We start from the raw sequence: 19,899 nt of genomic DNA, 5'->3' as shown, positions 1-19,899 counted from the left end.
TTTAAATTTGTGTGTCAAAGTATTTCACACCACTGAGACACTCTTGACAGGGTAATTTTTCCTAAGTCTGCAGCATGTGCCCACCCATCAACACTGTTTTGAGCCTATTGCTAAAATCATTGAAAACCAAAAAGAGCAAAATAAAACAAAATACCCACCCATGAAATCTCAGAATAAATAACTTCTTTTTCTGGTCCAGATAGTTCACTGCAGTGAAAGGTTGGTCTTTAGTTCAAACAGAGCTTTCAACACCAGAATCTTTGCTGGCCACAGAAGAATTTCCAGCAAATTTCAGAGGATTTTAATTGGTATCAAAAAATGTTCCCGTCTTCTTCTACACAGCCGTGCAGAGCAGCGAGATCACCTTTAGGAGGAGCCTCATCCCCTTCTGTCCAGCTAACAAAAACTCTCACTAGCTCCTGCAAATCTGTTAGATGTTACAAAATACGGTTTCATTAGCAAAGATTCTGAAAAAGATGGAAAACAATGAAAAGCAACCTCATGAAATCTACTCCATAGTCTTTTCTCAAAATAATCAGCTGTACATAAACTCCTCGTGATGGATTCTTGTCTAATTTGCTCTTTAAAACTTTAACTGATGATGCAGTATTGGTTAACACAAATATTAAGAACAATCAAATCTTTAACATAAACAGCCTGACAGAAATAAAACAGAACCAGAGGCAGTAGAGACAGAAATCTGCTGAATAGTATAAGCAGTTTAGAAACAAATATTGTTGTTCTGAGAACACAGTGAAGAATAGAAAGTTGCTTCTCAGTGGAAGGGAGAAGAAACAATTAAATTTGCTTGGGGATGATAATATGAGTGCTTCTAACAGAAATCAGGATCAGACTTAACTGAGAGCAGGAAAGGGTAGAAAGATGAACAGAAGGTCAACTTTTACAAATCTAAGCCAACCCTTCTAATCTGCTACCTTTGTTTCTCACACTGCTGTAAATGCATCTGTTCACGTCTTGCACTCCCCTCTTGGGTCAAGGAAGGCGAGGTAGAGATGCACTTTATTCTGCATTAATCTCACTCATGTTATTTGTCAGAGCCTTGAGAAATAGAAGGAATGTCCAAATTGATCCTTAGTGTCTGGACTTGTCCTTTGTGTCATTTGACCACTGGCCCAAGCAATGTCAGTGTCTAATTGACTTTACTTCTTCAGTCAGCAATTGAGCCCAGTGCCTAATAGTCACCTAGAGGTGAAATGTTTCTTAATGGACAATCTAATTCTCCTTTCCTACAGGTTAAGCCCCTGTAGGCAGAGTTATTCCCTTCCTCTTCAGAGAGTTCTCTAAAATCACTGAAGTACATGATTGACATCTCCACCCAATCTTCCCAATTCCCAAACTATATAGCCCATATATCATATTTTTCTGCGTGTCAGATCATTCCCACTTTCCTCTGAGTTTGTTCCAATCTGACTTTTTTTCTCAAAGGGTGATAAGGAAAACCTGGCCTGATACTGCACGCTCACCAGTGTGAAGTTGCAAGCAAAACTATTTCAGGTGCCTCCTCCTCCCTGTCAAACATGCCAGATGCAAACCTTTTTCCATGGCAATATAACCCCTGTGAGAAGTGACTTAATCAAACTTGTTTAACTTGAACTGCAGCGGAAAAGTAACGCCTGTGGAGGCAGTCACTGCACTCAGCAAGGGGACAGTAAGTAATTTAGCAAGAAGGATTGACACAGTTGCTCAGTTGACTCCACCTCTAGTGTTCACTCCCTTCGGCATCAGCCACGCACTGTGTCCCCTGCATGATTAATATTTTCAGTAATCACTGAAGCAAATGTTTTAAGCATTCTGGCCTCCTTACCTCAGCCTACAGTTTGTTTTCTCTCCCTGTAAGAGTGGAATGATTCTGCCTCTTACAGCTATTGTCTTTATACTGGATGTTGTCTTGTCACATCAGGTTTTAATGACATCTCGTTTGATTGCCCTGGCCTGCCAGTTTTGGCACCTGCTACTGGTTTGTACTCTTCCTCAGTAGGTTCTGTGCACACCCCATCTGTATGCTGTCTTGCTCCTGTTCAAAGATGTTTCTTTCTGAGGAGCCCAGCTCCTAGGTCAGTGATTTTACCCATCTGATGGTTTTACTGCTGCTTGCTCAGAAAAGAAAAAAAAAGAGGAGTATTTGTGCAGCTTGTAAAACTACAGGTAATACCCTTCTCTCCTTTTCAGATCAGGACAGTCTTTAAAAGGACATGTTTTTCCTGTTACTCTTGTACCTCTATGTTTGCCTTAGTTAGGCATCTGTGTTTGTATTAGTTACAACAGCTGCCACGAAAATTGAAGCACTAATGCTGCTGGAGGAGCCTGTCCTTGCAAAACAGTCCCTGCCTCAGAGCTGTGGCGACCTTGCACGTCACCTGGGGGCTGCTTAGCAGTGGCTGCGCTGGTCGGATGTCTCTGCAGAGAACTTTGGGAGGAGGCACGCAGCCAGAGGAAAACTAGGCTTCTGCAAGACCAAGATGTCCACCTCCTTTGTATCCCAGCCTGTTCGGAAAAATCTCTGAAATTATTGCAATTTCCATATCTTTTCTAAGGAACACTCTCCCTTCCACAGACAGAGGTGGAGACAGTCCATCTGACAAAACATCTTCTTCTCCTGTTTTTCTCCCTCCACAGCAGGAAAAGCTGCAGTATACACACAAGTTTTTTGACAGTAGATAAACACTTGTTAAGAACTCCTTAAAAATGCCACTTTGCAGAAACAACATCAGCTGTGCCCCACAATCAACCACAAGACACAAACCCAGGGGGAAACTGGCTGTTTGGAGTCCAGTGCCCAGAGAACTGTTTACTGTCCCTCACTTCCTGCTCTCTATGACATATTGTCAGGGACTAATTGCAGAAGTGTAACAAAACTAAATACCCTAGAAACGGGGGGGGGGGGGGGGGGGGGGGGAAGGGTTAACATATGAGAAGGTTCCCTACACACCTGCAAGACCTAAGTAGCTTGAGGAGGAAGAGATAAAAGTCTGGGCTTAGCTTCCCAGGGGCAAATTTGTTGGTCTAGACTGTGCTCTGAGGAAACGAGATTTGTTTTATCAGGCTGGTAAGTAGATGCCATCCAAGAAAACAATTGGCCATGGACCAAAAGAGTTGATTTCTTAATAGCTGATAAAGGCCCCAAAAGCTGAGGACTGAAGAAATCTGGCAGGTGTCAGCCTGCATGCTAAAAAAACCTGGGACAGTAAGAGGTACCTTAAGCGGTCCTTTATATCCTAAACAGGCTGGCTCAGGAAAAACAATCCAGGCAACCAAGTCACTGATTATTCTGACCCTGGAGATAACCGGAGTGCTGGTGGCAAGGGCTTCTGGAGTCATTCCGTGATCATCAGTGCCAGGGATTCCTGGTGCAGATCCTAGAGCTAGGTCAGGCTGTTGCCTGAGGCAGGTTCTGATGCTCCTGGTTCTGTTTTTCTCATACAATAGTTGCTGAACAGCTGTAAGCAACAGAATCTGGTTCCAGAGCCCAAAAGAACCGTGAAGAACTTGTGTCCGTGTGAACAGGAAACACTCCCTTTGTTCCTGCGTAGTAAACAGAAGCCACTGCTCCCCTGCCCGTAGGAGTAACAGTAAACACCTCCACTACCGTACACATTAATCTGAGCTGTAAACTTATTCACAGGCCCTAAAATCAGAAGCTGAGACACTTAATCTGTTGCTCTAATGCCGGGAGGCCGCAAACGAGATTGGCTTCCACTGTTACTATATTAGCTGTAACTAGCCAACACGTAACAGTGCACCTCCCACGCACGCTGAACAAAATCTTTCCTGCTACTTTCCCAGGTAAGCCATAAGGCACTTCCAGAAGAAATACCCCTTCCCAAAGCGCGGTGCCTGGCACCTGTTCCTGCCGCCCTGGCGCTGCGGACAGGCGCTAAGCCCCGGCGGAGCTGTCCCGGCCGTGCTCCCGTGTCCCAGGACGCGGCTCCCGGTGCCGCCGGAGGGAGGCAGGCAGGGAGGGGCCGGCGGGCCGGAGTGGGAGTCGCGCCCGCTGCACTTAAGCGCCGTGATCGGCGCTGCCCCGCGGCTGGGCGGGCCATGGAGGTGGCGCGGGACTGCGTGGGATCGCTGCTGCGGTGAGTGCGGGGACTCTCCGTCCCCTTCTCCGTCTGTGCCGGCGGGTCCGGCTGCCGGGTCCGGCTGCCGAGGGTGCCCGGGTCTGAGCAGCCCTCGGTCGGCTCCGGCGCTGCCGAGCAGAGGGCGCGGTGCGAGGCCAGCGGGGGATTAACCCCGATGGGCGCTGCGTGGGAGAAGCAGGTCAGGATGCCGTCGCAGCCCTGGGAGCCTGGCTGAAGCTCTGCTGAGGGAAGCACAGGTAGGAGCCCTGCAGTCTAAGCTGCCTTTGAGGTGTAGTGGCCTCTCGGCACCTGAGGCTGCTGCCGGCTGCGTGCCGTGGGCTGGCGCGCCGGGAGCGGAGCCCCGGAGCAGCCGGGAGCCGCTGGGACTCGGTGACAACGTGACCACAGGGCCGGCTGCACCAGCCGCATCCACGGAGGTACAGCCCTGTACGCTGCTCGGAAATCCATCCTCTGCCAGCTGCGCTTGTGGTGACTACACTTCACGTTTGAGCAGGAAAACCGCGCTGCGATCTGGCTGAACCCCGAGTCTCCTGACTAATTTCCCACCCTTTTTTTTTTTTTTTTTTGAGTTTTGTTTTGGGGGCTTTTGTTTTTTGCTTTTTGTTGTTGTTGGTTGGGGTTTTTTTTAATTTTTTGGTTTTTGGGGGTTTTTTTTTGCCTCGCTGTTACTGCTGCTGTCGTTTGCCAGCGAACCCTAACCTAAAAACCAATCGGTGCAGTATCCTGGAGCGTGTTGTGCAACATTGGTTTTTCTGAGTGAGACTGAAGACCATTGCACCACATTCTCAGATAAACATATGGGGCATGTTGCAAACAAAGATAAAGAGTGAAATATGTGTACAGGGCTCAAGGCAGGCTTTTAGTCCCTGTGTTCTCCTAAAAAAATTAATTAATCTCTCCCATCAGCTTGGACACTAGAGTGAATGCTCATAGCAGCATATGTGAAGCCCTCTCTATAACACGTTGCAGTTATCCAAAACAAACTGGATAAGATGCTAGAGTTGGAAGATATTTGATCTTTCAATTATAATGTATTTTTGTATTCTCCACCAATGTGGGATTTCTCCTTCCTTTTAAGAAGAGCTAGGACTTGATCTTTTCGGCTTTAAAGAATAGTAAAACAATAGTGGAGTTGTCTGTATTTAACATGTCACTCAACTTTCTAATAAAACCGACTGCACCTTAGTTCCTTTCCACCACTTGTCTTGTGACTTGGCTTGATCAGCTTTTAAGAGGAAATTATTTTTGGTAACTCCAGTCTAGCAGAGGAATTCCCTGTATCAGGAATTGGTTTGTCTGTGTTTTGAGGACAGCTGCAACAAGAATGGGTCTTTCTAAGAGCCCTGAATGTAGGCTGGCCTGTTTGAGCCTATGATCTAGGAAGGAGAGTGGCACACAAAATAAAACAAGCTTTCAGCAATAGGCCCAGAAATTGAGGGGTTCACACTCTGTTTATCTGGCTGATTTTCATCATCCTGGGTTTTGTCTCCTCATTAGTTGAAACCTCGGGCTGCCCTGAAGCCCAGACTCGCTGCTTCATAAGCAGGCTTAGTTTAAAGAGGATATTGACAGGTCATATCAAAATGTAGGTGAAATGTCATCACTGTTAAATAACTTCTAAAGATTTTTCCTGTTCAGTTACTGTCCGGTGGCAATAATGTAAGCCCTGGTTTATTAATCTCTTTGTTTGTTTTATTGCTTTGACTTTAGATAGTGCTGGACAGCAGTGTGAGGTGATTGATCCTGACTCCTTGAGAAACTTCTGCTCAGAGCTTCGAAGCACGGCTTGTAGAGTTGGCTGGGGGTGAACCCTGTTAGCTCAAGTCCTGCCCATGAGCTGTGCCCCTAACGCTTTTCATTCTTTGTCGGCATGTATGTTTTGGCTGTTTCCCTTATGCTTTGTCTTTTTGTGAATGGCAACTTGGCTTAAGTAATGGGAAAGAAGAGTTTTCAATGGGACTGATATTGACTGTCCTCACAAAAAAAAAAAAAAAGGCGGTACTCACATGCATATTACTCAGGTTACATTTCTATGTGCAAGTTTACAAATTTGTGAGAGGGAATGAGGTGTGAAGTCTCTTGAAACCTGAGTGCTGCACTTTAAGTCAGGGTGCCCCGTGAAGTGGTGTCACCAGCCCCAAGGTGGATGAGCAGGCTTTCTTTCTGAGGAAGAGACTCAGTGATTCAGAATGTGAGCTGCCCACGACCAGTGGGGTGATTGGGGGCCTATTAACTTAGTCAGCAGAGAGATTGACAAACATGCCCTGTCCTACCAGGCTTCTCTTCTGTGAAGCTTCAATGCCCTTGTCAGTGCCACCGTCACCTTGTCCCCCTTCCTCGCCCTCACCCTTCTCCAGGAGGAATAGCACTTATTAGCTCCTTAATTTGAAACAGTGCTTGTTTCCTGAAAGCCAGACTGGCTGCTTGTCCTCACCAGCTTTGTTACAGGAAGGAGAGAGGTTTCCATCAACCATGTGTGTATATATGCCAAATGTTCAAAGCCAGAGACCTACTATACAGACAGGACTAGCAACAAAGGTATAGCATGAGCGAGAACAAAACTGCTGAACATTCTCCTCCTTTAAAAAAATTAAAGCTCCAATGAAGCCGAGGAGTTTTTGAGGAAGGTAAACTTGGTGTTTAGAGGAAAGGCAATAGCCCAGAGGAGTGCTTCAGAATGAGAGCAGGAAATAAATTATTTGCTGCAATTTGAATCTGTTCAGGCACAAAAATCACATTCTGTGCATTTCAAAAACATGCTTATAGACCAGATAAGAGGTGTGGAAAAGATATTTATTCTTCACGGTCGGTGTGGATTTGCATAAAAGGTGTGACTGGGACATAATTAGTTGAGTAACTTTATACTGTTTCATTGTTGTTCTAGGAAGTCCTGTATTCACTCTCTGGCGGCAGATAAAGGCTGCCAATTCACTCTACCCTCAGTGAAAGTGTCTGAAAATAGATTTTCCTACATAAAGTTGACTTTTTACACCTATGTGGGAGAACAAAATGGGGATGCATCCCTCTCCCACCCCTGAGCAATTCAGTATCAAGGAGTCAAAGGTATATACAGAGGGTAAAGTCCAGGAGTATGGGAGACAAAATATTGCCTGTCTTTAAAAGACTTAGAAATCAATCCTTCCCAGGCGTTGGGCAGAGTGTAATTTTTGGCAAGCTGACTATTGACTTAGCCATTATAATTTGGCAGAAAAGTGTCACTAGGTGTAGATGAGAACAGGTCTGTACCTTGGTGTGGGAGTAGGCTGTTACTGGTGTTATGTGCTTGGTTTACCAAAGATAAATATGCAAATGTCCAGAAAAATCTAAAGTCTTTTTCTAAAAGTGATTGAATTCTTCTAGCCTCGCTGGCAGCCTGCTCCAACAGTATGCATTTATGTGCTTGCATCTTAACTTTCATTTCGTTGAACTCCTTCTGATACAAGTCTTATTTTGTGATTTTCAAAACCAGATGGAGTTTTACAGGCTGCAGATACAATTTACGAATGAATGCCTTGACTCTTTGGAAATCAAGTGTAACTGTTGCAAAGTTCTGCTTGCATTCTGCCGCTGGGTGTTTGGAGTATGGGTAGTATGTCCAGTCTTCCTAAAGCAAACTCGTATCTTAACACACAAGATTGCTTTCAACTAATTATGTATCTCACTGAGTATTTATCTTGGAAGTAAAGAGAATGATCTAAGTAATTGAATGCAGTAAGAGCTGTTGCTTTTTAAATTCAGTATTATATAATATATAAATTATATTTAAATTACAATCCATCACCTTCACTGTGATTGTGACCTTGATGTCAGCTGAGCTAGAGGTGTCCCACATCTGCTTGAAATTGTATTAATTTTAAGAGTCTTTCCAAATGTCATGGGCAAGAGAAAGTTCAGAGATAACGGATCCGTAGGGCTGTGTAGTATTTCATTTTGAAATTAAGCTCCAAGAGTCTTAATGTGATCTGTGAACTACTTGTATAATGTGATTATGTCAACAGTCTTCCTCCCTGCAGTACTTGACATGGCTGCTTTTGTAACGATGTTGAATTTCTATTTGTCTTAGATCGTTCATATCCATGGGAGCATCTGTAGGAGCAGTAACAAGACAGACCCTGTTCCCTCCTCTCATGCCTGCAGGGCGCCCTTTCCGTGTGTCCAATGCCTCCCGAAGCAGCCGGAAGGGAATTGTTGCAAGCAGCCTGCAGGAGCTCCTCAGCAAGGTATAGTGGACAGTCCCACTCTGAGGGAAACTTACAGGGAAATACAGTATCCCAGAAAGACAACCCAGAGACTCCTGTTCTTCTAAAAAATCATTACTGGGGAAGTTCAGGAGAATATTTCAGATAAGCAAGTCTCAATATGAAATGATGGGCTCTCTTTAGAATGCTAAAATCTCCTGGGTTTTTTCCAGACTTTAGATGCCTTTGTTATAACCGCTGGAATTGTTACTCTGGTTTTGGAGGAAGATGGCACAGTTGTGGACACAGAAGAGTTCTTCAGGTCCCTGGATGATAATACACACTTCATGGTTCTAGAAAAAGGACAGAAATGGACACCAGTAAGTGTTGACTGCTTCTCTCTCATTTGAGTAGAAGTGGATGGAGGAATGTTTGTGGCTGCTAAAATTGTTGGAAAGAAGGGAGAAGAGGAAGAAAAATTTCCCCAAAGAGGCAAGATGTAAACTCCTTGTTGAGCCTTTCTGGATGAAAAATCAAGTTCATATTTCTTATTGTCCCTTTTTGGGACATAGATCTGTTAGCAAAATCCACCGGGAATTGAAATAAAACTTTACAAGTGAAAAGAATTACAGGGAAAATACCCTGCTTTTGGAGAAGCTCAGAAATATCTTTTTTCTTGTGCCTTTTTGTAACATAAAGAAAATTAGGACTTTGACTCCACAAAGTTAAAAAATACAATGTCCTTAAAGGTTAGATTTAGACCGTATAAAAAAATGCCCAAATTAAGTAATATAAAGCAAGTTTTGCCTTCTGAATGCACTAACAGTTTAGTGAAGGTTAGAAAAATGCCTGTGCTTAATTTTGCGAAAAGCCAGAAGCTGGCATCAGAACCTAATGTTAGTCTGCATGCTTCAAGATATTTAAGAACTATTACAACTGCCTTGCTTTAGCCTTCTAATCATATCAACTCAGTGTTCAATTAGTTATTTTGTAGGGAAATAGTCATCTGTACATTCATAACATAGAGTGAAACTCGTAACTGTTTTTCCATGAGAAGGTTGTTGCTAGAAATCTGGCATCAGAATTTTTTCTATCAGGTGCAGAGCTGGCCATGGAGCTGTAAGCAGGGACATCATTTTTGTGCCTGCACACATGTGGCTCAACCACATGGCCCTGTTTTCTCAGTCTCCTGTTGCAGTGTGGGCAGCCTGTACATTTTCCCCCAAAATACTTCACTGGCTTATCAAGCTCTGCATCTGGGGCATGAGCTCCAAGGGCAGAAAAGAAGTTGCCGCCAGGGTGTGACTCCACCTTGCTCCTTTCCCCTGTCTGGCATGGCAGCAGCACAAGTTTGAATGCAGCCCCTCTTCAGAATCTGCTGAGTGACAACAGAGGGACTGTCACAGCTTCACCAATCACCTGGAGTGTAGCACCAGCTCTGTCCTGCTTTATCCAAATATTCTGGGTGCTAATGGGGGTGTGGGGAGATGCTACCAAGCACACCAACTGCTTGTACATGTCCAAAGCTGTTGTTGACAGGGGACCCTGTTGCTGGAGCTTGGAGGCTGTCAAAGTAAAACAGGCATAAAATTGCTGGCTAATGATATACTGCTGTGTTTAGCTTTGTCTGACTTATCACGACACTGTCTGAGGCTGAGGTGACAAGTACAAAAACGCCCAGACTTACACAACTTTATTGCTTCATTTAGCATGCAGAAAACAGCCTGGCAGCTGCCAGCTCGTTAACCTTGAGCAGAATGTGCTGAGCAGCGGATCCCGTGTATCCACTAGATGTCTCTGTACATATGGGTTCTCTTTACTATTTTCCTCTTGGTTTTGCTTTCTTGAAGCACACACCCTGCAGCAGACAAGGGCTGCTTTCAATAAAGGAGGGTGGGTTTAAGGTGGAAGATGATTTTCCATGCTCTCTCTTCATTGCTTTTTCTCTTAAAATCTTGTTATTGAACCTTAGGCCTAATCAGCAATGATTCCCTCCCTGTGTTTCATTTTAGTAGGAAGAAAGAGATGTTATGAGCCAGGTTTTGAAATGAGTACCTGACTTTTCACAGATGTCATCTTCGTAGTTGTCTCCAAGAGTGCTCATCAGTATTGTGTTCCAGACTGAACAGAAGGACATCATGTCATCCTGGTTATTTGGTGGCCTAACCTCACTGCCTCAGAGAGCAGCCAGAATGCACCAGGATAAATAAATGTCAGGAACACTGCCCAGTGGCATTACCTGTGGCTTCAGCATACTCTGAAGAAGCTCTAATATAGAAAATAAATATTCAGCAGGTGCTATGTCACTCTAGAATTTCAGTGTCCGTTCGGAAAACTTCAGAAGCCTGGTCAGGAATAACAATACATAAGCTACAGACCTCCTTTTCTGTGTGCTAATAATGTTAATTCTAGTTTAGAATTGACCAAGAACTAGCCCCAAGACTGGAATAAGCAAAACTGCTTCTGAGGAGCTGCACTGTTAATAGTTGTCTTGCTGTAGTTTCCTGTGTCATGGTACAAACTGTTTCTCTCTCTTTTTAAATCAGACAAAAAATGGAGTTGTCGCTGTGAGAAAAAAGAAGAAAATGGGAGTAGCTAACATCACATTTGATCTGTACAAACTGAACCCTAAGGATTTTATTGGCTGCTTAAACATCAGGGCAACCTTCTATGAGATCTACTCGATCTCATATGACATCAAATGCATGGGAGCAAAAAGCATGTTGCGGTGAGTGTGTTTCCACTACTGATCAGGTGCACGTGCTAATGTAAAAATCTGTGTTTGCTATTGGTTCTGTGAAGCAGGTGTGTTTATAAATTTCGTATTTTTGTTGTTTCTTACATACTGGCCAATATGCTGACTCTTTCTTCATAAGGTGGACAGATGACTGGTAAAAAGCTTCCTACAGCTTTTTATGATGGAATCTTAAAATTCCCCCAAGGCAAAACTCTTATGAGCTTGTATTTACTGCAAGGGTGTAAGTACAGTTTCTTTCTTCTGCTGAGAGAATTTCCTCACATTTCTTTGACTTGTTTGTCTGAAGAACATAGGAGGCTGGGGAAGAAGCTCTTTGAAGAGGAGATTTCAAGGGGATGAAGTGAGAGGAATGTGAGATCTAATGTCAGGGGTCTTAAAGCTTGCTCAGAGATTGCAGTTCCTGTTTGCCAGATTCACCAGTAGAGCTACGTGAAGGCAAAGGAAAATGGAAGAGAGATAACACTCTGCTCTCTTAATGTGGATTTGTCATCTGTAGTGATGTTGCTGCTCTTAAGCCAGCTGGTGTGGTCTTCAGGCTAGCTAAGGGAGCCTGTCAAGGACCACCGTCTCCTGCAGGACTGATCAGCAGTGGGCTCTGAGTTTGGTAGAACTTGCTGATGGAAAATGCTGTCTTACTCAGGGGCAAAATAATATCTGTCCTGTCCACTGTTTTCAGCAATGAGTTGAAAGCTGGTGCCTTGTGAAAACCAGCTGTGTTCTGCCCTCGTTCAGGAAGACTCCTGAGTTCAGACACCTTCCCAGAGGTGCTGTTCTTAGATAGTTGTTTAAGCTGCAGCCCCAAGTTTCTCTACCTGACCTTTAGAATTCTGGTTGAGACACAATGGTGTGGTGTTACTGCATTTTATTACTTGAGGACCAGATCTGACAGACAGATGTGTATGTCATCAGTGAAGTTTTTACTTCACCTGAGTGACATGTAGCCTTTAGATGAAGTGTTTAAGCAGTCCTTCCTCTCCTGATGCAGATGTGCTGATAAGCATTGTAATGCTGATCTTTTTTCGCTGTCTTTCAGTCTCACTGACCTCTCCCACTCTACTTGGGTGGTCCCTTCCTTTATCTTTCAGGCTACAGCTGGTGTGGCTGTAGACAAGGCTCCTCTCTGGTCAGGCTGAAGCGATTATCCAGCTACATGCTACACCTTCCTGTAACACTGACTTCATTAGGGTTTCTTCAAAGCAGAGGTTTGCCCTTGGACAGCTGCACTCCTTCAGTTCTTATGTTTGTCAAGTCTCTCAAGCCAAAACAAACTCTGATCTCTGACTGCCTGCCACGGAGCTGAGTATCAGCACTGGAACTTGTGCTCCTAAGGAGAATTTGAAGTGACAATTCTGCCTCCCTGCCAAGACAGAGCAGCTGATGAGAAAGGAGAGGTGCTGGCAAACAGCTGAAGTAGCTGTGGAGTTCTTCTGGAAGCTCTGTTATGTTACAGAGTTGAGCTGTAAGGGAAGTGCCACTGTCAGGGTGGGAAGATAGTCTACTAGCAATGAACAGTGACAGAAGAGATAACCTTGGGTACCCTTGAACACAGCAGTGACATGGCCTGTCTCAACTTGCTGTTGGAATCAGAGACACATGATGTCACGATCCTGGTGTAGTCCCTCTGCTAATGAGTTCCAGGTTGCTAACTCTGATACCTTGTCCCTGAGCCCACATGCAGGGGGTGAAGGGAAAGGACAGAAAAATGCTGCAGCTGCTCATGAGGGGAGGGGCTGGAAGCCTGCCAGGTCTGATTAGTGCATTTCCCCTGGTGGTGTTTCCCTGTAGTGTCCTACTGAAGGATCAAATGTCCAGTTCAACAAATAACTTGCTCCATGGCTTAAGTGGCAACTGCTCTTGTGTGCAAGTGACACACTGCAGCTGCTCCAAAGCCCAGTACCAGGTGCAGCTTTCTTTACAACTGTAAAGCTCCTTGGCCTGCTCTGTGCGATGGAGGAAAAGAACGTGCTGAAATGGCACGTGTGGGAAGCATGAATAAGGGTACAGTGTCCTTTAAAGGCTTCACAGGCTCTAAGTACAGGGTATTCTACTATTTTGAGGCATTGGATTTCAACTGCAAACCTTTCATGACAGAGGGGTTATAAATGAATTTGTAGGAAGAAGATTTTTGCTTCTCTGCTTCAGTTCAAAGGACAAGTGAATAGAAGCAGAGGGTTCACAGCTGCAGGTCTTCTCAGACAGGAATTCAGAAAATCTTCCCCCTTTTTTTTCAGAAGAGAGACTGATCTGGTTTCTTCATCTTCAGAAACTGATCCCATTCCAGTTTTGGAATGGTTCCAGTTTTTTTGTACTGCTCCCAATGCCTCAGCTTCATACCTGTGAGTGCCCTCATAATTCTGGGGGATGAGACTCAAATATAGGTCTCAGTACTGATGTCCCTGCTGTTTCTTGCAGAATGGAAGGAAGATGCAGCTACAACTCAGTTGAATAAATGACCATTCAAATACAACTATCCTTATTCCGCTGTGAGCATCTACAATTTATACTGTTAACCTCTGATGCTTACCTGATGTTATCTTATGGATTTGTACTGATTCTTACACAGCACTACATACTTGAATGCTGATTTTTATCAAATATTTTGAAAGTAAAATAGTTGTGTGAACTGAGAATTCTTAAGGCTTGCAGCTTGGCCAGCACTAATTCGCCTGCTTCACCTCTTTTGCTGTTGAAAAACCTCTTATCCGGTGTAATGGGATTGTTCAGCTTCAGATCTAATCAGATTTGATCTGTGCCTTGGAGATACATGCAGGGTTGTATTAATGAATGACAAAGGTGAGACATGAGGTGAGTTTATGCTGCAGGAATGCTGCTGGGCTCCCAGGCAAAATTGTCTTCTCTGGTACTGTGATGGTTTGAGTGATGGCTTTGCAGAAGGCCTGTAAGGGTCTAGTAGGATGTCAGCCTGCTTTGTTAAATGTGTTTTCTGGGTCTGCCAACATATCAATAGTTTTCTGTCAATCCAGTATTTTCTCTAATGAAGGTACAAAAATGACCATCTTCTCAGAAGTGAGAAGGAATGAGAGGGGTTTTTAAATATATCGACTTGACTTGTCATAATGTTGTGGGTGGAAAGGGGTAATGTAATCTTGCTGGTGATTTTTTTCTTAAACAAATGACTTTTCTTCCAGGAAAGTGCTTCAGCTAATATCCCATGCAGCACAAATAACTGGACAGTTTCTTCTCTATACTGGAACGTATATGTTGCAGTTGATGGGTGAATATGATGAAGATGACATGTGCACGAGATCAAGCCGGGAGTAGTGACCACAGCTGCACTTCTGATGTCGAATCCTTTTGTTTAAAGACATTCTCTTGCCCAGTTCTGATTGTAATCATTTTATAGCAGGGGGATGTCCACTAATGTGAACTAATATTTTTCCTGTTTGGGAATGCTTGTAGGCCTTAGTCATAAAGTGTTTGATGCTCACAGGCTCTTAACACCACAAATAGATGAGTACCTAATGTCTAAGAATTTGGCAAAAGGAGAGAGAGGGCAGGTTTTTGCCCCAGCAACTCAAAATGGAGAATAAGTATACTTGGAAACTTGCGTGCTTTGTAACCAGTGGAATATTTCTTGCACCAATCAAGACATTGTTTTGTTCTTTTGGGGTTTGGGTACGGGGGGTTGAGGGGATTTTTTTTGGTTGGTGGTTGGTTGGTTAGGGGTTTTTTGTTTGTTTTTTGCTTTTTTTTCATGGCTATCTACTTGCATTCTGACCAGACTGGGCTGTAAAGTGAGGGCAAGGGGACTGTGGGGTCTGTTTGTTCATTTGTTTGTTTTAATCCTTAACAGTGCTGGTATTAGTGTGAAACTGGCATTGAAGTGAAGTGTACTTGTTTATTCCTGCTGACAGTGGAACTACACAGTGCAACTGCAATCCTAGTTCAGTGACTGACTCTTCTCATGAAGTCTAATTGGAGATTGTGCAACTACTAAGCAGAAGATAAGGATTTAGCCTTACTTCCCTTAAAACAAATAAAAACTTTTCATTGTAGTCCTTCATATTTTTCTTCAAATCTTCAGGATGTTCAGGTTATTACAGCTCATACAGTTGAAGAATCTGATATATTTTTTAAATTAATCTGATGTCCAGTTCTGCCTGAGCATTGAATAATCTGCCATGGTTTAATGAATATGGATTATAGCATACCTGCTGAAGCTTTTTTCAGATGTTAAACCACCACTTCTGTAGTTCGTGTTGTTACAAGATGACACGAGGTCTCAAGTTGGGCTTGAGGTGCACCTAAGAGATGCTGGATATTTTGTTGCCCTTGGGTTCAGGGCAGAGCAGCAGGACACAATCTAGTTTTGCATAACATATATGTATGCTTTAAAGTGAATATTTGCAGTATTATAGGCTCCCAAGACAAGCTGTATTAAAGGACAAAGAAACATTTCCTGCAGTTTACTGAACTGTTGCTATGCCCAGCTTTCAGCAAGCTTTTCCTCAACAGTGTGAAAAATTGGAAATCAAGTAGCCTTAGGCATCTCGTGTCAAAATGCAAACTCACGTTGGTGAAGGAAAAAAAGCCCAACTTTGGTTGTTCACAGGTGTGGCTTTTGAGTATGTTTGCTTGCACGTGAAGAATTTTAGGAAGGCTGAAAGCTCTCAAGGTGACACCAGATGCAGGAGATAGGTCTGTCCTGACAGTAGGTGCCACCTAGTAAGAGAAGCTCTGGTGCAGAGAGAACGAGTGGGGCAGGGCAGGAAATCAGTGGCAGTGAAAGGGAAAAGACCACTACAGACCCCAGGGTACTTGCCATGCCACTGAGACAGGAATCCTTTAACTGTATGCACCAACTGCATTGACCAGTTGGAGGAAAACCTGAACTGCTAAAAGAGAAGTAGGAAGGTGGAAAAGATGAAGTATCATGGTTGGTGGGATCTATTCTGACCTCTTAGTGGGGTCTGTTCACTTCAAAGGCCACTCATATGTGGGAATATTGCTCTTGCTTTTATCTGCAACTCTCACCCTCGTGCTTATTTTTGTCTTCCCATTACAAGTGTGGCTGTGCCAGCAGGAGCTGCATCCTTCAGATCGCCATTGAGAGGAAAAGCAGCCTAACCCCAAATGTTAAAAGTACTGAAGGACACAAATTTTGTTACGTCTCTGCCCGTCTCTTCAGTTATGGTATTACAAATAAATAGACAGCTAAGAAAAACCCTGATGTCTTTTCCTAGTTACTCTTGTTTCCCATCTACTTCTGAGTGTTTGCTGGAGGAGGCAAAGGGCATACTGCTCCAGATAAGGGGAGGACTTGTTCTTAATTTCTCCCAGAGAAGAAGGCCTGAAGCTAGCAGCACTGTCAGGTGTCCTTCAGAAGAAAACAATAAACTATTCTGGGAGTAACGAGAAAGCTTCCATTTTGATAAAACCCCTTTATATTTTATCTGTATTTTTCTTGACACCCCCTACATAAATGATTGTTGCCATGTTAATTGTTGGCCAAAGTCTTTCTATCCCTGTCAAGGAATTGCATTTAACTAACTTTACAAGGACATGATAATTAACTTTTTCAGCTTTTAAGGATCACTTATTCTATTAAAACAAGCATATCTCTTGAAAGCAAATTCTCTTAAATGCTTCTAAGAATATTTATGTTGGCTATTGTGGGAACACCAGCATTTAAAAAAAAAGTAAAACAACCTGAAGAGCTCATTGTTGCTTTGAGTTGCTTCTGCGACATCTGTAGTACAAAAGCTTTTGCATGTCTGAACCGTGCAGATCCCAAGTTCCAGCCTACTCTAGCCAGAGGTAATTGCTGCAGGACTAACACTCCACAGTTTACAGTGGCCCTATCTGGGAATGCAGCAGTGATCTGAAAAGCTAGATTGCTGTGAATGTGCAATGTTTTTAAGCAGCTGCTGCTTCAACAGCTTAACACTTAAAACTTGAGCTGCTGAAGGTCCTGTGTGCAGCAGTCTCCATCTTGGAGCAATTCCCTGTTCAGCTGTTTGCATTTTGAATTAAAGTAGCTCATCTTTGATATTTTCTCAAAATGCGAGAAGTGTCCTGGAAGTTGCGTCTAAAATTGTTTCATTTCTTCTGAATCTGGGTCCTTCACGGGCTTACTATTTGGAGTTGATATTTACTACTATACCAACTTCTTTCTGGAAGTAAATTTTGGCTTTGGGTCAAACTGGAGGAGCTTGTCATCCTCTGAGTTGGAACCAGTTTGATTATTTTTAAAATTTTATTTACAGACTGCTTAGGAAGCATAGCTTTTACTTCAGCTGTATAGGATATGCAGCAAAGAAAAACTTTAGCATTATCTGCCTTTCAGGAAACTATATACAAGTGCTGTACAAGACCTAGTAACATATAGAAAAACTAAAAGCACAGGCTTTTAACTGCAGGTATGTGGGGAAGCAGCTAGATTTTTCTACTGGGCCTTTCTAGCTTTAGGTTTAATTCCCAAAAACTCAGTTAACCTGCACTTGTTACTGTTGCAGACAAGGCTGGGAGCAATGACAGGCAGAAGGTGTGAAACGCTTGCTGCCTCCTTGCCTGCACCAACCCTTTTTGCCTGTTGCTTTGCCTCACTTACTAACAATGCACCAAGTCATACTCTCTGGTTACCAAAAAAGGAATTTTCACTGAAGTAACAGACCTTGTTGACTCAGGCACTGCTCATGTTCTGCAGACAGAGCAAAGTTGCTTTCTTCATGACCAGAATGAAGAATCTAATAGCTTTATGTGTGTGCAGTTTATCATTACTTCATTTCCTTCCTTTCATAGACCTGTGAATGTTTTCTTGCACCTTCCGATTCTTTCAGAAGAAATAGGATTACAAGCCCTTCTGTCCAGGGAGACAGGAAAAAGCAGGGTCTAAATTCCTTAGATAATTTGAAATATGCTGTAAGAAACACCACGAATCCCTTCCCTACAGAGGAGGGAAAGATAAAAGCAGGGAAGTTGGACTTTGAGCTGGAATTTTTTCAGTGAAGCGTGCAGAGAGGTAGGTGTTCACAATTTTGGAAATGTTGGTAATTCTGAATTTTAACTGTGAAGGTAACCTCATATGATAATTTGTAACTGGCAGTTGTATAATTCTAAATAATTTCAGTGTGCTTCTTCCCTGAAATAACACTTGAACTAAAGGCACAAGCTTCTTAATTAAATTTTTTAAAAAGTTTAAAACCAAAGTACCAAGCATATTTTTGACTTGATGCCTCAGGGGTTATTAGAGGTCTTAATGTGATTAACATACCGCTTCAGTCATGTATTAGCACGTATCGTTGTGGAGCTTAGAGCTTATCACTGCTTTCTCTACCTTACATTGTCATAGATGTAGCTAAGATATTTTTAAGTGTAAGGATTGTGTTATGCTAAGGGAAAATCTAGTATTTTACCACTTCACAATTTTCAAGATCAGTAGTTTAACTTGCTGTGAAAATTGAGATGGGTGAAAATAGTGTTCAGTGGTTGCAATATTTTCTGCTGTGTGATGCCAATTTTAAGGAATACTGTTCATGAATAAATAAAATCAAATGGTGGCTTTGGATGTTGTCTCTATTCATTTCCAGAACAACTTATTCCTGAAGTAATCATGACTATTAATGAATCTATGGTCCGGCACAAACCGTTTCCAAATGGACTGTGGCAGTGAAGTAACTGGATACTGTTATGTGGCTCTGAACTCTTAACTCTCTACCGCTGACTCACTTTCTGGCCTCAGAGAAACTGTGCAAACTGTGTTTCCATTCATACACAAGGATTGCTTTCCTCCATCTTTCACAAAAGTTGCAAAAGACTACAAAATACTGAGCGCAGGAGATAGAAGGGTTCAGTGACCTCTGGTGTTGTCTAAACACTGTTAGGATCAAGGACCTCTTTATTTTGCCTCACAAAACCTCTCTGCAGTCATTTACCTAAAGATAGAGTAGTAGACATTTGGCTGCAGGGAAGAAATTAATTTAAGTTTAGTGAAATATCATATTTGTCTAGTTAAGGTTTAACTTAAGCTAGAGGGGGGTTAGCAGGCAAGTGTGATTTGTCTATTGCTCTTCTATCTAATAAGTACATCTTGTATATAGCTTAAGGGACAGTTTTGCAGAGGTTGACTAGTGGAGCAGCTCCCCTCTTGTGAGGGAATCAAAGCCTGATTTCTTGCTGTGGAAAAGCACAAAATAGAACTGTATTTGGTTTAGTGGCAAGCCTTTGGCAGTGGGAATTAGAGGGATGCTGTGGGGGTGGCCTCTGTGTTGTACAGAGCTGCCTCTGTCTGGCTCTGAAATGAAACCACCATTGCCCAAAGCTGAGACCTTCAGACAAGTTGGTGGTGTCTCTGTGGAAATATATCTAAGAAAGGGTAAAAAATGCTGTGCAGCAGCTGTGAGAAAGAACCGAAAAAAATGTGGGAGATAACCTGCAGACGTCAAGGTCAGTAAAGCGCTACATGTGCCAGACAGAGCTTTCTCTGCAGCCTGTGGAGGAATATGCTGGAGGAAATATCCCCCCATGGACGCCCCCCTCCCACAGCAGGTGGACATGTCTGGAAGGAAGCTGCAGCCCTGGAGAACCCATGAATGAACAATTTTCCTGGCAGGAGCTGTGGCCAGTGAGGGACCTACACTGGAGCGGTCTGTTCCTGAAAGACTTCACGCTGTGGAAGGGAGCCATGCTGGAGCAGACTGAGAAGGATTGTATCCTGTGGGAAGGGCCCACAGTGGAGCAGGGGAAGGGGGAGAAGGAAGGAACAGCACAAAAGAAGGGATGTGGACCGATCATGACACCCACTCCTCTACTGCTTGGGGACAGGGAGAGGAGGTAGACGAGCTGGGAACGAAGGACTGAAGTTGAGCTTGGGAAGAAGGTGGAAGCTGGGGAAGGTGTTTTG

The 19,899-nt window shown here is 43.4% G+C and overlaps 1 protein-coding gene across 3 annotated transcripts; it reads left to right on the top strand.

Annotated features, from left to right (window-relative positions):
* Positions 1 to 3,849: 3,849 nt before the first annotated feature.
* Positions 3,850 to 18,564, top strand: CIDEA (cell death inducing DFFA like effector a). 3 transcript variants are annotated; one of them, XM_032121593.1, is made up of 6 exons: positions 3,854 to 4,097; positions 8,164 to 8,320; positions 8,512 to 8,658; positions 10,825 to 11,006; positions 14,186 to 14,343; positions 14,863 to 18,564. In XM_032121593.1, exons 1-5 carry the CDS (start codon positions 4,060 to 4,062, stop codon positions 14,316 to 14,318), a joined length of 657 nt encoding a protein of 218 aa, XP_031977484.1. In that variant the 5' UTR covers positions 3,854 to 4,059; the 3' UTR covers positions 14,319 to 14,343; positions 14,863 to 18,564. The 3 variants fall into 3 exon arrangements, with proteins under 3 accessions (XP_031977494.1, XP_031977484.1, XP_031977503.1); XM_032121612.1 differs by lacking the exon at positions 3,854 to 4,097 and adding an exon at positions 4,312 to 4,336; XM_032121603.1 differs by having other exon boundaries at positions 3,850 to 4,097; positions 14,186 to 18,564.
* The last annotated feature ends 1,335 nt before the right edge of the window (positions 18,565 to 19,899 follow it).

Source organism: Corvus moneduloides, chromosome 1, assembly GCF_009650955.1.
Source record: "Corvus moneduloides isolate bCorMon1 chromosome 1, bCorMon1.pri, whole genome shotgun sequence".
Taxonomy (NCBI): domain Eukaryota; kingdom Metazoa; phylum Chordata; class Aves; order Passeriformes; family Corvidae; genus Corvus; species Corvus moneduloides.
This window is presented reverse-complemented; position numbering and strand designations above follow the sequence as displayed.

Bases quoted from the DNA above. Each gene is read 5' to 3' on its own strand.
- CIDEA (XM_032121603.1), top strand. From the start codon at position 4,060: ATGGAGGTGGCGCGGGACTGCGTGGGATCGCTGCTGCG. The intron at 4,098-8,163 runs GTGAGTGCGGGG...TATTTGTCTTAG, and splicing joins TGCGTGGGATCGCTGCTGCG to ATCGTTCATATCCATGGGAG. The intron at 11,007-14,185 runs GTGAGTGTGTTT...CTTTTCTTCCAG, and splicing joins GGAGCAAAAAGCATGTTGCG to GAAAGTGCTTCAGCTAATAT.